The following is an 18,726-nucleotide window of genomic DNA, read 5'->3' on the forward strand; positions in this document are numbered from 1 at the left end:
TGTCGCTATCGGAATGTACACCTCGCAACAAAGTATAGTACGGAAGTAAGAATATTTCATTGCCAATACGGGTGGTGGTGATTCAAAAGTCAGTGAATGAGAAGCCAAGAGAAAGCTTACAACATGTCCAAACCGGAAGATTTAATCGTCATGAAGGGAGCGCTAAAAAGCCGGCATCCCAAGCTCAGGAGAACACGGTGGCTCGTATATCTGGTACTTGGGCGGCGTGCCGCATTTCTCGGCATAGACGAAGTCGCAGTGGTCACCCGCTTTTCGGAAAGTGAACTATCGCCGCCACAGGCTGCAACCGTGTCCTGCAGGTTTGTGAGCAAGATAAGAAGATTGATTGATTGATTGATATGTGGGGTTTAACGTCCCAAAACCACTATATGATTATGAGAGACGCCGTAGTGGAGGGCTTCGGAAATTTGGACCCCCTGGGGTTCTTTAACGTGCACCCAAATCTGAGCACGCGGGCCTACAACATTTCCGCCTCCATCGGAAATGCAGCCGCAAGATAAGAAAATTGAAGCAGCGTGCCCCATAGTTCCCAAGACCTAAGTATAGTGCGGAGCTGGGCTGCATTCTTTGTTTTTCTTTGCCCTCTTTTTTGTCTTCTCCGGTTTTTCTGTTTTTGTTTGGGTATATCTATATATATTTTCCTGCCGGTTTTTTTTTTAAGTTTCTTCTCTTGCTTTCTGGGTTTCGCTTATTTCCTGTTTTTCAATATGAAAAATAGTTGTGGGGTGAAGTACGTAACGGACTGCAGGAGTCGTTATGACGCACTGCGCCCCACTTCTACCTTTCATAATTAACCGCTACCAACTAGTCCAAACGGTAGTTTTGCTACAATGTTTTTTTCAGTGTTTATGCATGGCTCTGCCCGAGTTGCGGCAACTGGTGACAGCATATAACAGCCCGGGCCCCAGAATTGTGCATGACTAACTATCGTCATCAAGACACTCGAAGAACATGAGGAAGAAAACTTCTCTTTAGCGCGAGCGTGCTTAACGTGCCACAGATGGCTATTCTCTACGTGTTTTTTTTTTTTTGTCCGTGTAACCCGGAGCGACGGCGACAGCATACGACCGCAGCTAATGACAGCGTACGAGAACCCGCCCCCCCCCCCCCTCCTAATGTGGTCGGTGCTGAACAGAGCAAAATGGCATTCGACTTCGAGTTATCTCACGCAAGTGCATCCTTTATTTTGCACACTTGTATTATAATATAAGGTGGGTTACTTAAATGTGTTATTTCTTTCACTTGTATAATAAAGAGCATATAATTGAACAAGATTGTTTTACATTTTGATTGTGTAGTCGACCTCCCTGCATGTACTTTGTGTCTGCAGTATAAATAAATAAATAAATAAATAAATAAATAAATAAATAAATAAATAAATAAATAAATAAATAAATAAATAAATAAATAAATAAATAAATAAATAAAGTCTACCATGTGACTATTCCGCGTAGGTACTATTCTGCCTTTCGAAAACGAATGAGCATCAACTAGTGTGGTTTCCTATAATATTTGCACGCCAGAGGGTGCGTGACTTTCACACTTCCTCCTATGCTTTGGGTGTTCAGGCGACCAGTGCGATACTATCCGACAAAATTTACTCGCATACCTAGAATGAATCAGTAGTCAACTTTGCATCAAAATCAGGACTACATTGAACGGCGAAAAAACAAATAGACAGAATGGGCACTCAGTTGCCGCTTTTAATTCTACGAGGAATACGGACTAACGATTCCATCTTTAGCTAACGCATGCGCATGGTGTTTAAGTCATAATCTAGCTAGTTACAATATCGGACACTTTCGGCACACGGCTGTTCTGACTCGTGCAGACTGAAATTCCGCCTTCACAATCGCTGCCCCTATTCTGTTTGCAAAAGCCCACAAACATTCCCGTGCTACCATGTTTTGCTTTTTCCCAAGAAAGTGTCTGTGAGCGTTCCGTGAATCCACATGCGACATCTGTTCTCAAGTGCGCACCATTCTTATTTCCTTGAGCCTGCTCAATCGCTCCATCATTTTTGCAGCACCCCGTCTGGTCAACATAGTCTTTTCCGCACAGTAAGGTATTTCGCGAATAATTTAAGTTGCGCACTTGGTGAATGGTTGAGCACGCTACTTTCTGCAGCTTTTCGGTTGTTGAGCATGCTTTGTGACTAAACTTCGCCAGTGTGTTGTGGGGCCGAGAAGCGGAATGCCATACTTACTCCCAGCCTCGTAAAGATATTTTTAACCTAGGCATATAAGGTACCACCTCTGTTCATTTTTTTTTACACTGAAGGCTGGCTATAGGCAAAATGAATAACCATTCGCTTCGAGAAACGGTAACTGTCTCCATTGGCTGCGCCCTCAGTTACATCGTTCACTACGTCACACCCAAACACGCGTGTCATTCGGAGCAACGAATTTATTGTTCATGAGGGGTCATAACTTGCCTTGATTGGAATTTTGCTCCTCAGGAGTAAGGTTCCACACGCCTTTGGCCGTGCACTTTCCCCGGGTGGAGTGGCTCCCGAATACAGATGGCAGTTCGTTGAGTGTTTATTGAGTTCCAAAAATGGCCCATTGGAACATTATAGCGACAAGTGTACAATGGCAATCCTATGTTTTATTTGAAAATAAGCATTGCTCCGAGGCAGCAGTGCTATAGAGGGCATCCTAAGGAATCGGACTAATCCATGTTTCCGTTTGTGATTCAATGGCGACTCTACCATAAGGCATATGAAGTTGCATTCTAGTGGCGAGGCAGTCCTGCAAGCAAGAACAGATGACAATGCTTAAAATACTCTGTTTCGTATAAACAAGGAATGGACGGTAATTTTTTCACCGAAAAATTAGTCAAGTTTATGCATCGAAGTTTTCTCTAATGGCAAGTGTGTAATAATAAGTTTTCTGTAATGGCAAGCGGACGCACAGAATGAAAAAAAAAACGACGAAACATTTCTTTGTAGATGTGTGCTAGCGCACCACATTTCTCGGATTAAGATGAATACCAAACAGCCCAAATCACAGTTTTGCTGCGTGATTAGTATCAGCAATAAAATAGCCAGCATACCAATTGTCAACTAACTGTAAAGACTCATTTTCTAGCTTTTGTACTCTGATCTTGTAATTGCTACCAAACTAGTTTACACAAAAAATGTTGATGGCCAATTCACTCATTCGTTGATAAGCCTTGAAGATAATTTCATCTTATAACAACGGACAGTTATAACAGCCAACATAGATAATACTTATACAGTCAACACTTATAACAGCCAGCACATAGCATTTGGCTAACAGTACGGTAAGCCAATATTATGCATTGTACGTCCTAGGCGAGTAAACATGGCATACCTGAGAGCTATAGATGGTTTGGTGATCCATGCCTAATAAAAAACTGCGCCTTGTAATGATTTCGTGGTTTCGACTCACAAAACTTCAGGTAATATTGCGACCTTTACTGACTCTGGGTGTTTGTCGCACGGACTATCTTTGCTGTAAGCGCAGCAGGTAAGTAAAAAATATGTTGTTTGCTCAAGATTGACTGAATTCACTTAGACATTACTGTCGATATCATCCTGCTTTTCCTCACAAAGTAAATGGCAGAGGTTTTTTTTTTAGCAGAAATTCTTTCACAAGTTTTCTATTTTCAAGTACTGTGTGGTCTAAAATGGTAGTCAAGGTAGCATTTGGACCTAATCAAAATCCACGCCATCTTACTGGGCATCTAAGAACTTTCCAAACATCCGACGTTTTTAGTATTTCATCAAACCTTTGATTGAGATAAGGTCGGAGTAAAACATTTTTCAGTATAATAAATAGTTACACCATTAACAAGCGTTTTGTTTGGGTTCGAAAGTCGAGCGCTAACAGCGAATCCGTTCCTCCTGTGCGACCTCCACGTGCACAACCGGGACCTTGCGTCGTTAAGTACCTTGGTGCATTCTTTTCTGATGCTTTTGAATTATAGGATTTCATTATGTTAACAGTGAATCACAGAGCTATGGAAAGTGGAGCTTCGGGGAAGCTTAAAGCATACCACTCCAGTGATGCAAGCAGATGCATACCACCTCATATGGACATGTCAAGAGTTACAGCCGGGACGCTCCAGTCACCTCCTTCAGGCCGGCCTTCTCTATACAGCGACACAACCAGTTACAACCGCTGGATTAACATTTAACAAACATACTCACTAAAATATTCTGCCTTAAGGGCAAGTCTTTGTCGCAATAAAACAGCAGTATATACGAAGCTTTCAATGAGAAAATTTTCAAGCAGCTTCTCCTGATTTAACGTCGCCGTCACGATGACTTATTAAGGAGTGGAGCTGGTGGCAATGACATTTCTATTTTATTTGCTCTAGTTTGCTTTATAGTGGTTTTCCCACTATCCGCAGTGTTCGTACCCGCTGTACTTGCTATGGAGATCCTCATTTTCTCGGACTGCAGATGGATTGGGGGTTTGCCGATTTTTGTAGGACGTACCCAATAGAATGTTGAAGATTGGGCGAGTTGGTTCGTCGTACTTGAACTGGTATAGCGCTAGCATAGCGCTCTGTCCTCTTGTGTCGGTCTGCTCAGCCGTTTCTTCTTCCCCGTAATGCGCTATATCATATCAAGTACCCAATAGAAGCTGGGTTTTTATTCGCAGGGCTAGAACTTGACCTTAATCAGCTCCTTTGTTATTTAACCCAATAATAGGACCTATTCACAGTGAAACTGCTGTAGTTAGTCGTAAATTGTGTGGCTCCTTCTTGAGTCCTGGCACGACTAGTTCATTTCGGCCACCATTTTTATATGTTAACACAGGCAATAATGCTTATTGAGTCCATTAACGAGATTAACGCAAACTACACAACCATAGAACAGGGAGAACATGAAAAGGAGCCTGCGTTAATCTTATTTCATTTATTACTCGAACCATATTCATCTCTATGAAGAAGAAAAACTGATTCAGCAGGTGTCATTTGTCTTCGCGTATTTTCAGTATAGTGGCCTGACACAAACCAACACTGTTTATCTTGTTTCCTTTTTGTAGTCCCGCTATGTTTGGTATATTCCAGAAGCGCCAGCCATAACTGTCATAGTGAAGATCAGAACATTTCTAAAGAAACACTCACCGCAATTCTGTCCGCCAAATCAAGCAAGGCGGACTTGTGGTATGACGGCTGGAACAGCATGAGATTTTGAACGTCACGCATCCTGTTTGATTTGTATGGTTTATTGAACACAGAAGGTCGGTAGGCAGATTTTTTCGCTGATGTTCTGCTCCTATTTGAGCAATTTTAGAGAGCGTATTGGTGATCAACAATCTAAAAATTATCAATTTACAGAAAGAGGAACTAGCTCTGGCTAAGTTGAATAACATAGATAGTTATTACTATTATTTCATTACTGTTTCTAAGAACATCTCCTATGCAGCAGGGTGAAAATAAAACTATGCATTTTCCCGTGAAGCTTGAAAACATTTGTTTTTTTCATGGCCAACGAAAACACACGTACTGAAACAGAAATCTACTCGTCTGAAGGTACGTGAGCTGAATAATTTTCTTGTCTGAAGACATGCATATTTTTCAACAGAATTTAGTTGAATGTAATTTATTGAATTTAGTCAACTGCCTTCAAAAACGATTGGCGCATTTTTATTTGATCACAAGTAGAAAGCTATGGCATCTAGAAAATGGATTCAGTATGATATAATAAAGACGTTGCGTGCATTCACTTGCCTCGGTATAGAATAAAACGTCCAGACAGCTCTGTTAACTGTGCCATAGTGAAACATTTGTCGTATAAAACATCGTGTTTGTGCGGGAATAGTTTCTTATAACAAATATCTAATAAAAGTAAAAATATGAATGATGGGCGTAACGAAGACTTTCAATAGGCTAAAACAAAAACATTTGCCTGTAATTATTCAGTAATGAATAACTTATTACAAATGCAGCTGTGAGATTGAACAATTGCATTCCGCCACGTGGTGCATACATGCATCTATCGCGGCAATTAATTTTCTTATATAGTCCAGCTTTTTCTTAGTTCTGAAAATGGTTTCATCGTAGCATAATATTGAAACCACTCACCCCGATATTAATAGAGAACATCGTAGATTTCATGCATGTCATGAGGAGTTGTAACTGCACATGGAGATTGAAAAGCGGATTAAATTGACACATCAGAGCATTATAATCACGCCAACGGGCAAAATCGTTAGGTTGATGTCCAAGGTTACAATAACAGCCACAACGTACTGGCCACGTTACAAAATACCATCATTTTGCGAAGTAGGGAAGTACTATATATATGCTATGATTAGTCATATTGTAATGTAGCGAGGTAGCCAGTGCGCATCTGTCAGGAATTATGCGCACTTGCCTAGCCGCACACTATTTTGGTGCTGTGGATGATTACGAAGCGGTGTATCTGAACCCTAAGCATCATCAAGGAGCTTAAAACAACGTGCCTGGAACGCAATACGCGTTGTGTGACGCCGGGTGTTATTTTTCTCTTCTGTTATCCAATGTTACACATGTTAATGTAATTTCTCACCCGGTATTGCGTCCTTATACTTTTTTTTGCAAAGTTCCAGCCAGTGGCGCGGTCCTGACTATTCTAGTCAACACTGGCACGCCCTCGCACCAGGTGTGACCACATTACACTGTGATATTCAAAAATATAATTGATTTTCAGTCATGCTGCTCGTGGCACATGCCTCCTACCTCAATGTTTCGCGTGTTCGTGTAAGAAGTCGAACAAGGAAGGAGACTTACTTCTGGGCATACCCTCTCGAACAATCTCACCCCCACTGAGGTTATACTCAGGGGTCTAAAGCACTTTCTGCGTTGCTTGCACGCTTATTGAAATCATTTTTCTGCCAGCAAACCTAGTTGAGTAGGCTGAAAGCACTTACCGATTTAGGGCCTTGGCACATACTCTTGGCACTTGCAACGTTTTCATTTCCGTAATAGCAGCTCAGTACCTTTTTGTTGAAACCATCTCTCCTCATCTGTTAGGAAGATTACGGGAGAGAAAAATATTGATGACTCCATTAGGCAGACCTGACTACTAGCACGAACACCCCCGTATATGTGAATACATATGTTAATTTGGCAATTAACATACAGACAATAATACTGCTACTACTACTATGCTGATAATACTAGTACTGTTAGTAGTACTATTAGTAGTAGCAATAGTTGTACTAGTAGTGCTAGTGCTAGTTGTACTAGTACTACTGATACTAGTAGTACCCGTACTACTGCTACCACCAATCATAAAATTACGAATGACTTTCATCAGTACTATCAGTGTCAAATGAAACCCGACCAGCGGCAAGCCTTCGTGATGGTATTATGCGGGCCGTTCACTTATCACCATGGACAAGCACGCATATATGCGCAGAGCTGCCGAACAGGATGTGCGTACCTGCCAATGGTGATAACTGGACGGCGCGCACTACGCTATCGCAAAGGCTAGCCGCTGTTCGGGTTTCATTGGACGCTGATAGTACATCAATAAAGAGCCACTGTATATGAAATCTGCTCCCTTAAAGGCAGCCTTGGCAGTAGTCAGCAGTAGCAACGTCAATAGTGTGCAACAAACAGAAAATTCGTTAGTAAACGCATTAACCTTTTAAATGGCGTTAATGTTTATTTTCGTATATTTCATCAGCTTTAACATGTGCTTTTCTGTGACTATTATTATAAATATGTATTATTATAAATATGCATATATCAACCAACAAGAAGAGGCATGTGTAAAAACAAACAAAAACATTTACGCGAAATTTTTAAAAGAAGTCTGATCGCACGTCGAAACACGGAAGACATCGTTTTTGTATGTGCGAGTGCTTGCACTCCTTATAGTTAATAGCATCCACATCCAAGGAAACTGAACGTTTTCATATATTAAACGATTATGAACTCAGTTAAATTACGTAAAGGACAACAGTATTCCTGCGCCTTATTTTGTGCTTTTTATTTCCTAATTTTCACGCAAACACGGTGGAGACAGTACATAAAAATAATAACTTAACCATTCCACAGTGTGCCTAATCTTATGTTTGTTTAGATTTTGATTATAAGCTGAGCTTTGAAACCAAAGTCAGCTTCAGTTTTGATTTGAAGTTGGTTCTCGAACTTCGGGTTTCTAGTCTTGGCAAAATTGGTCGACCTGCAATCGTGTAAATATGATGTATAGTTCTCCATAAGGGACACTCGTTGCCCCATTCCAAGGCTAGTGGCTACCATTTGTCGCTCACAAATATTACGGAAGTGCAGTGGAGGTTCACGTTTCTGGCATGAAGGATTAGGTGCAGCACAGAAAGTTCTTTTTACAAGTGTGCTGTCACAAAAATATGCGTTATTTCATTTTCTTCCGTAAAAATATACAAGATGTGAGAACAGACATTTTTTAGTGCGAAAGCTGTTAGGATACTATAATAAAAGCTGCTTTTGGTGGCGTAGCTGTTTGCCCCTGCCACCGCTGGTGCCCGTAATTGCTACTGAGCAAAATAAAAAAAAATTACTATCCATGATTCGTTGGGATTTCAACCCGAGCTCTCGGCGTGACAGTCTAGTATTCTACTACAGTGTCACACCTGGGCTTGAATTTTATAGCGAAAAAAAAAACAGCGCGAAAGAGAAAGCACCAGATAAAGAAAAACACGAAACGACAGCGCTGACCTAAAAGAAGGTTTATTCATCAACACTGCGAAAGAAATACTTGATGCGCTATAAAATTAGAAGAAATTAGAGACATAGGGCCTTTGTTACGAGTCAACATTCTTTGTGCCTTCTATTTACTGGCGTTTCGTCTTTCGTGCTGTTTTATTTTCGCTATGTCGTACCGACATGCCGAAGCATCGCTTTTACTTACTTGAAACTTCTCTGCGAAGGGCCCTGCAGACTCCATGTCGGGAAATGAATGAATGAATGAATGAATGAATGAATGAATGAATGAATGAATGAATGAATGAAGCATTTACTGTAGAAAATGGTATGCTGGAATTAGTACAAGAGATCGTTGGGCGAGTCCCCTTTCTGGGGCTCCGTTGGAGTGGTCTGAAATCGGCGCCTGCTCCACGAGGCTCTCCTCATTCCTGGCAGCTGAGCTGGACACAGCCTTCTCCCCCCTCCCACGTCAGCAGCGTAATTTGCGTGGTGTTTTCACTATACAGGTCGGAGAAAAGTATGTGAAACTTGCCAGTGTGACTGTCACTGGAGTGGTATGGCGTAGTGGAAGCCTAAAATCATAACAGCTGTCGCGAAGTGCGAATAGCATATTGAGTAGTTCGTTTCAATCTTTCAGCTCATTACAAAAAGCTTAGCTCTAATAGGTGATTTCTTTGTGTGTTTAGAAGGATGTAATTAAATAAAATATATTACACTAACTTGTACATTATTAAAATTCTACTTTTTCATATCCCACGTTAGGAATATTAGCTATCAAGTCATGTTCTAAGTTGCATTTGCCACTCACGTGTCTTTGGCAACTGCTACAATCTGCACACCAATAGTTCATGGGAACACATCATTTCTTCGAATCACTACTAGGTGGAATATATAAGCCAATATTCTTATATGTTTTATACGTTCAACGCTTGCACTTACGACATTATGTTCATGATGTAGCATTTAGCACTATTGGTATATAATATTTGTCATTTCACAAAGTTTTTTGTGATCCCACCATGGTGATTTAGTGGGTAATGTACTCGGCCGCTGACCCGCAAGATTGAAACCCTGCAACAGCGGCTGCATATTCGATAGAGGGGAAAATGCTGTAGGCCCGTGGGCTCAGATTTGGGTGCTCGTTAAAAAACCCAAGGTGGTCAATATTTCCGGAGCCCTCCACTACGGCGTGTCTTATAATCATATGGTGGTTTTGGGACATTAAACCGCAAACATCACTCAAACAATTCATCAAAGTTGTTTCTGAAAAGCGGGAATTACATCATGTAACAGTTTTCTTACTTACTATTCTCTTGATGTTGGAAGGTAGTCCCTCTGCACTTGTAGTATTCAAGCAGGCTATTGCGGTTTCAGTCACTGTGAAAGAATAAAAATCACTCAATGATGATAAATTCCTGTGTATAGCACGAAAGCAGGCTAAATTGCTTGGCAGGAGCATTTGGTGTTGAAGTGGTTTCGTGTAGCAAAGAGCTACAAAGATTGTTCGAGTGACCCTTCAAAATACGAATGGGGTCCACAGCCACCAATGTCTTGCATTCAAAATTCAAATCTAATTTTATATACGAACAACAGAATACAGGAGACATTCCTATGAAAAGCGTCAGGAAAGTGGGACCAAGATAAAAAGGCAGGTAACACAAGGGGCAAATAACTAATGTGTCCATGTTGATTGCAACAGGTATTATATAAACAAAAATTATAAACGAAAAAGAAAAAAAAAGATGACACGCGGCATGCATATACTCTAATTACACGTGTTCAGTACTTATCACACATGCTAAAAATACTTGCACTTAATCACGTGCCACTTTTCTTGCTTTTTTCGTCTATATGTCGCGTGGTCATCTTTTGTTGCAAAAAAATTTGCACATAGGTCTTTTTCAGCACTTGTGATGAGTGCTTCTAACACTTTTCTGTGCTTTCGCGCTAGATTTACATCGTACAATGTGGAACAACGTTAAACTCACGAGCATACGACAGCACAGTACAATTTGCTCAAGTTTTCTGCACGCCGTGATTGCACCATTTTCAATTCTGCAGTCTACCAAAGCCTCCTTTTTTTGGATTACCATGTGACGCTGATTTTTTCCGACTGCCACGCGAAGCTCCTTTTCTCGGGGCTACCGCGTGAAGATCCTTTTCACGTACTTACGCGCAAAGCTTCTTTTTACGGTCTAACGGGTGACGCTCCTTCTTACAGACCAAAATGCGAAGCTCCTTCTTACGGTAAAAGCAAAAAAATCTCCTTCTTACAGACTATTGCGCCAGGCTTCTTCTTACGGACTGTTGGGCGTAGCTTCTTCTTACAGACTATCGCGCAAATTTTTTTCCTACAAGCTATCATGCAATACTTCTTTTATGATTTATAACGCAAAGCCTCTTACGGAGAATTTTGCGGAGCTTTATTTAAAACTATTGCACAAAGCTCCTTCTTACAAACTGAAACGCAAAGCTCCTTTTTGCGAACTTCCGAGTGAAGTTTCTTCTTACAGACTATCGCGCGAAGCTTCTTCTTATGGCCTATTGCGCAAAGCTCCTTCTTACGGACTATCGCGCAATGCTCTTCCTTACAGGCTACCACGCGAAACTCTTTCTTACCGACTATCGCGCGAAGCCTTTTTACAGACTATTTTGTGAAGATTTTTCTTACGGACTATTACGCGGAGCTTTTTCTTACAGACTATCGCGCGAAGCTCCTTCTTATAGAATGGAGCGCTAAGCTCCTTCTTACAGACTATCGTGCGAAGCTCCTTCTTATGGACTGGAGCATGATGCTCCTTTTTACAAACTCTCGAGCGAGGTTTTTTCTTACAGACTATCGTGCGAAGCTCGTTCTTACGTACTGAAGCGCGCGGCTACTTCATACGGACTATCGTGCGAAGCTCCTTCTTATGGACTGGAGCATGATGCTCCTTTTTACAAACTCTCGAGCGAGGTTTTTTCTTACAGACTATCGTGCGAAGCTCGTTCTTACGTACTGAAGCGCGCGGCTACTTCATACGGACTATCGTGCGAAGCTCCTTCTTATGGACTGGAGCATGATGCTCCTTTTTACAAACTCTCGAGCGAGGTTTTTTCTTACAGACTATCGTGCGAAGCTCGTTCTTACGTACTGAAGTGCGCGGCTACTTCATACGGACTATCGTGCGAAGCTCTTTCTTACGGACTGTAACTCCAAACTGTTTACGGACTGAAGCGCGAAGCTCCTTCTTACAGACTATCGTGCGAAGCTCCTTCTTATGGACTGGAGCATGATGCTCCTTTTTACAAACTCTCGAGCGAGGTTTTTTCTTACAGACTATCGTGCGAAGCTCGTTCTTACGTACTGAAGCGCGCGGCTACTTCATACGGACTATCGTGCGAAGCTCCTTCTTATGGACTGGAGCATGATGCTCCTTTTTACAAACTCTCGAGCGAGGTTTTTTCTTACAGACTATCGTGCGAAGCTCGTTCTTACGTACTGAAGTGCGCGGCTACTTCATACGGACTATCGTGCGAAGCTCTTTCTTACGGACTGTAACTCCAAACTGTTTACGGACTGAAGCGCTAAGCTCCTTCTTACAGACTATCGTGCGAAGCTCCTTCTTATGGACTGGAGCATGATGCTCCTTTTTACAAACTCTCGAGCGAGGTTTTTTCTTACAGACTATCGTGCGAAGCTCGTTCTTACGTACTGAAGTGCGCGGCTACTTCATACGGACTATCGTGCGAAGCTCTTTCTTACGGACTGTAACTCCAAACTGTTTACGGACTGAAGCGCGAAGCTCCTTCTTACAGACTATCGTGCGAAGCTCCTTCTTATGGACTGGAGCATGATGCTCCTTTTTACAAACTCTCGAGCGAGGTTTTTTCTTACAGACTATCGTGCGAAGCTCGTTCTTACGTACTGAAGCGCGCGGCTACTTCATACGGACTATCGTGCGAAGCTCCTTCTTATGGACTGGAGCATGATGCTCCTTTTTACAAACTCTCGAGCGAGGTTTTTTCTTACAGACTATCGTGCGAAGCTCGTTCTTACGTACTGAAGTGCGCGGCTACTTCATACGGACTATCGTGCGAAGCTCTTTCTTACGGACTGTAACTCCAAACTGTTTACGGACTGAAGCGCTAAGCTCCTTCTTACAGACTATCGTGCGAAGCTCCTTCTTATGGACTGGAGCATGATGCTCCTTTTTACAAACTCTCGAGCGAGGTTTTTTCTTACAGACTATCGTGCGAAGCTCGTTCTTACGTACTGAAGCGCGCGGCTACTTCATACGGACTATCGTGCGAAGCTCCTTCTTATGGACTGGAGCATGATGCTCCTTTTTACAAACTCTCGAGCGAGGTTTTTTCTTACAGACTATCGTGCGAAGCTCGTTCTTACGTACTGAAGCGCGCGGCTACTTCATACGGACTATCGTGCGAAGCTCCTTCTTATGGACTGGAGCATGATGCTCCTTTTTACAAACTCTCGAGCGAGGTTTTTTCTTACAGACTATCGTGCGAAGCTCGTTCTTACGTACTGAAGTGCGCGGCTACTTCATACGGACTATCGTGCGAAGCTCTTTCTTACGGACTGTAACTCCAAACTGTTTACGGACTGAAGCGCGAAGCTCCTTCTTACTGACAAACGTCGACGCTCCTTTTTACGAACTGCCGCACGAAGCTCCTTTTCTTTTCCGGCCTGGCGCGCCAAGCTCCTTTGTTTCAGTCTGGTGCGCCAAGCTCGTTTAATCAACGTCACAATTCCTTAGAGCAGCACGAATGTCGGTTTTTTGTGAGCTGCACATGAGGCACTAGTGAAGTGTGGCAGGGCCTCTTTAATAGACTGCTTCAACTTTGTTACATTCATGGTGTAAAGACAAAGTGAATGCTCAGCCCACGTGTCTCGGTCCACGTGATGCGCGAGTAGCCACGGGACTTCAGGCTGAGTCGGGCGGATGGCATACGCCGCTCACTTTTCACATTTAGTCAATCGAGCCACAAAGGTAAAGTCATCCTAGAGCTCACGCACGTGGAGGTGCATTGGCTGGCTTTTTGTGATTCCGGAACTTTTTTGTACGTTCTTTTCACAACTTGATTCTTTCAATGAGGCGTGTAAGTTTTAAAAAATGGCTTTTACAACGCTTCCAACCAGGCTTTCAGCGTCGGTTGCGGCATAGAAATGCAGCTTGTGGCGTTGACGTCAACGTTTACTCTGATAAGTTATCGAGTAAGAAGCGGGCCTTTTTGTCTTACAATCATCATCATCTGTCTTGCATTCTTTTCCCTTCATTATCGCCACACACCCGGCAGTTTCAGGTGACGAACGACATGTGTGTTATCGGCGTGGCTAATCTCTCTTCAAGGAAAGCGGCCAGCGCCGAGTTTTCTAGAAAGGCAGTGCAGGCAAGCGGGGTGATGGTTACTGTGGTGGGACAAAAATACACCCTTTTTAATCAATCATGTTTTTATAGTGTTCGGGAACTTCGGTGGCGCTACCAATACCACCAAGTGGAGGACTCTTGAGCTTCTCCTTTAAGAGCTGGTCACGATAGCACATTCGAGCCTGGTGTGCATCACCCGCTGAACTGCTAGCCGGCTTCGGTTCTCGGTGCATGCCTCAACCATGCCGTAAGAAGGCAAATCACTGTGCGTGTAATTTTTGCTGTTTCAAAGTGCAATTGAATGTCTATTTCAAGCACAGTCGTTAAGGACCCACTATGCCATAACTATTAGTTTTGCAAGTTAGCGAATGGCCCACTATGTGTCCGGCGACATGCCTACGGAGCTGTTGACTTTGTTGGTTATTCTTAACTTATCACTTAGTATGTATGAGTGCCTTGTAGAGGGTGGGCCTTCAAAATACCTGTACCCGTCTCAATTGACATTTCTGGACACCTGGCGCAATTCTACACTTCCGCCACGCAATATATGATGCGCTAAGGAAACTCCCTCAAGTACGTGGCATTTATGTTAACCTTTTTTTTTCCAAAGCAGTTTCAACCAGTATGATGGCTTCGTGGTAAACACTTTGCTTTCCACACAGGTGGCCTGGGTTATATCCTTACTCGGACCTAGAAATATTGATTTATTAGGTTATTAGGATCATCCTCAAGTTTTTCCTTACTTACAAGTTGATGACTTTTCGCTCTTAACCAGCGATGCGCACTCCGATGTCAACACCGGAATTTTCGCGGAACAAGCTCTTCAATGCTATCACGTTAGTGCGTTCAGACGTGGCCACTTGATTTCTCAATCTAGGCTCAATCTAGGGATCATTGGTTTCTTGCAATTTGAGTTTTGTCGGTGTCTTTTTATCCACCGCGTTTCATTCCATGCTCTTCAACAGATACTTAGGCATATCCAGCAAAATATTGACTCACATTTGCCACACTTTCGCTTGACGTATGACGTATTGTGTGCCAGGACTTCCGGAAGCAAGAGAATGGCTCCCAGGCAAGTTAGACTTAGCTTCATTACTGCGTCCACAATAAACAGATGGCATTAGCTCTTTGTGTATCCTTCCTCAGGCGAACAGATTGTGTCACAGTCAGCACCAACAACAGGAGCAGCATAGGCCCAATTTTTAATCACTGACCTCATGCACAGTGTTTAAGTCCACTTGCGTCTGATACTAGAAAAAACATATTTCACTCGTGTAGAATGGTGCCAATATTGTACTGTTACCTATGCAGCGATTCAGAATATTTCTCGAATATGCCAGGATGGGTAACTAACAAATCTTACTCAAATTTCTAATATAACAACTCTAGCAAAAAATTTTCAGTGCAAGTGTTGTGTATTTGTCTGAGACGTTCAAATATTTTGGCTATGCATATCTTAAAGTGTCGGTAATTAATGTTTATTGCTTAATTGACCTTCGCTTTAGTAAGTTTAAAATATCCAGCAGAAATGTTGCAACTTTTCTTTAGAAACGTCTCGTTATTTTTTCTGTGATAACATAGCAGTCCTGTATATTTTTCCCCCTTTTTATTTTGAAGCACAAAATAAAAAAAATTGCTTGCCGCAAGGTGTCCTAAAGACCCTCCATTGGATAACTGAATTTGAAGATTTCCAATAACATCTGCTTCGACCAGAAATGTTAAAGCCTAGCGACCTCTGGTGAATTGAACAGCCCTGTTTGCTCCACATAACTCGACAATAAAGATCGAAATATTAGATACTAAAGGCTTTGCGCTGCAGAAATGGGAAACAGGTTCTGCAGTTTGGATATTCTATTTTTAGCAGTAGACGTTCTTGAAAACGAAAAATGTAGTATACCACACCTTCTCGAAAGCAGCCCTTGGCCCCAGATGCAGCATAATATTGAGCAAGTGAGGGGCTAATTGAAACAATTCGAACTAGAACGCTTATGTGGCTCTGAGCTTGGCGAGGGTATGTATACTATTCTTTTTGTGGGACGGCCGGAAGTATAAAAAAACATTGCAAGACTCATAACGCGTTTCTTCAATTGATGAAGACAAAGGACGCTCAAAATAATAAGCATGCTCTCATTTTTTAATGTTGAAAAGGCTCTTTGAACAACCAATGTTAGTTTAATTTGTTCCACACAAAATAAACAAAAGTAAAGAAGATTCAGAAAATTTTCGTCAAAAGAAATACAGCTCACAGCAGGTGTTACTTCAGAGTGGGGGAAATTTATGACATCTCTTTTGTTCAAAATATGTTGTTTTATGAAGCGAAAGACAAAGAAAACACCCCGAAATGTTTTTTCACGGTACTGATACTTCCAAGATAACATCACTTGTTCAAATGCGATATCTTGATTACGTACACCCGCCACGGTTGCCTCTAAGTTATGGTGCTTGGTCATTGACCCGAATACTGGCCTGAGCATGCTTAGGGGCGAGCAGCAATACCTGCACTCTTTAATAACACGTGTAAATAAACGTGCCACGGTGTAATTTTCATTGAACAAAGTCTCGTTATGTAAAATTAAATTTGGGTAAACCTCCATCGTACAGTTGTTACAGTCTCGAAACAAAATCTTAGCCGCGGCGATCACATCTCGATGATGGCCCGTTTACGATGCGATGTCAGTGCGCGTTAAGAACACCTAATGTTCAATCTATCGGCGTCCCCAACTATAGCATGCTACCTATTTGTATTGTATTTTGAAACGTAAAACAACCTATATTAGCAGAATACTACTCTGATTACTGTTATTTATTCATATATTTAGCTATTCACTTTTTTATTCAATTTGTGGCGGATCTGCAGTTTCGATATTTGCCACAGTGAATGTAAAAAAGTTTGCAACTTTGGTGGAATGATTATATTAATTCCAGGGGCTGTGAAACGAATTTGAGCACAGTAGAATGTTAGAGGGGGTGAGTAAATGAAGAAATTTCCAGGCGAGAAATGAAATCACCTCCCGCAAGAGACTCGCAGCTAAGCTTCATTCAGAAGTGTATCAAAATACGTACACAACCGACAGGCACACGCAGGCGCAACGCACATCACATTATACAACGCCTATCAGGATCCCAGCAATATACATTCGTATCACAGCCAAGTTTCTAAGAACAATTTTTCGCCAGGTGCTCAGATTTGGGTGCACGGTAAAACTCAGGGTGATCGAAATTTCCAGGGCCCTCCACTATGGCGTCTCTCATATCCATATGGTGGTTTTAGGACGTTAAGCCCCACATATAAATCGATATCAACTGCGTATTTCAGCTGTGTCTATTCATCTGAGAAGCGCATATACTGTTCAGTCTAATTTCGCAGAATTTCGGCGACTCGATTATTGATGGTCGATCCAAATGCGGAAGACTTTCGAAGTTTGCGATCGCTCGCGTGTATGACTCCAGTACTTGACTCCGCCTTTGGAACAGGGCCTCCACGATCTGATCCATTGTAGGGAACGAAAGAAATCACTGGCCGGCAACGTCGCGACACAATGTCGGCATCTAAGTGGGATACATTACAGCATTTCTAAATGGCGAAGTTCCAGGCGTTGTCCGGATGCCATTCTTCGCAATCTCGGACACCGCATGTGTAAACCTCGCACATCAACTTCACCCAACAGCGGCGTCGCAAAGGCTGCCAGGCTTCAGATGCGGTCGAAAATTTGTAAAGGCAGCTCAGTCTCACATCTGAAGGCCCTTTCTGGCGAATTTCATGGCATCAAAAAGCAGAGAAAAAGACAAAATTTCGTCCCACCATGAAGCTCTTCTGTCGACCTTCTCTTCTTCATTTGAATACACTGACTCTATCCACCTGATAATAATTTAGTCACCCTTCCTCTTGTTTTTTTATCGTTGATGTATTCGTCCTAATACTGCCCTATATAATTCAATCATTGTGAACCCAAACCAAGTAATCCACCTTCGCGCTATTCTTTTGCACCGTTTTTCAACGGATGCGGTCGTATGACCTTACGTCAGGTTACGTCACAAGTTTAGGCTATTCGTGACGTCGTGATGTCGTCATATTGTGACATTGTCAGCTCGTCATTTTTCGTTCACTCCTCCCCGACGCCACGGGCGCCGACTGTCTATTTTCGCACTTCCGGAGGCATTTGAGGCTTTCGCCTTAATAAAGCTGATGTATGACTTGTTTTTTTTTTTTGTGCGACTAAGCGCAGCTGCTCTGAATCTCAAATCGACAGACAGCCATTCAGTACCGGCACCGTAAGTATCGCTCTCGCAAGCTCATGAATATTGCTGAGCTAATGAGCGCAGCACCGAAATAATGACAGATTTACGTCTCATCGTACGGGCGACAATCGAACGCATCAAATCCAACTTCCGTCCTCTTGGCGTTTAAGAGGCAGGATGTTAATAATCGGACACGGTATCTCAAGCTGAAAGACACGGCGCCCGTGGTGCAGAAAACCACTAGAATGTTTGCTTTGCTCCTCCTGCTTCGAAGTGCTTTTTGCACGGCTATAGTTTACCCAGAACAAATGAGTGACCTTCAACGTTACCAAGATAGCGCAAGGGTTAGTGCATGTCTGCTCGCAATGAACAACCGTCGGTCTCCGTAATTTTCGTACACGTTCGATGCCCAGTTCACAGTGTTTTTCTGTTGTTACTAACTTCTTGT

The 18,726-nt window shown here is 42.4% G+C and overlaps 1 protein-coding gene across 1 annotated transcript; it reads right to left on the bottom strand.

Annotated features, from left to right (window-relative positions):
- Positions 1–2,608: 2,608 nt before the first annotated feature.
- On the bottom strand, positions 2,609–15,131 carry LOC119165694 (uncharacterized). The gene is made up of 6 exons (XM_037417784.2): positions 15,039–15,131; positions 9,977–10,047; positions 6,909–7,004; positions 6,082–6,135; positions 5,122–5,169; positions 2,609–2,771 (listed from the first exon to the last, which is right to left on the bottom strand). The coding sequence occupies exons 3-6, from the start codon at positions 7,002–7,004 to the stop codon at positions 2,679–2,681; spliced, it is 291 nt and encodes a 96-aa protein (XP_037273681.2). The 5' UTR covers positions 9,977–10,047; positions 15,039–15,131; the 3' UTR covers positions 2,609–2,678.
- Between the last annotated feature and the right edge of the window lie 3,595 nt (positions 15,132–18,726).

Source organism: Rhipicephalus microplus, chromosome 8 (genome assembly GCF_043290135.1).
Source record: "Rhipicephalus microplus isolate Deutch F79 chromosome 8, USDA_Rmic, whole genome shotgun sequence".
NCBI lineage: Eukaryota > Metazoa > Arthropoda > Arachnida > Ixodida > Ixodidae > Rhipicephalus > Rhipicephalus microplus.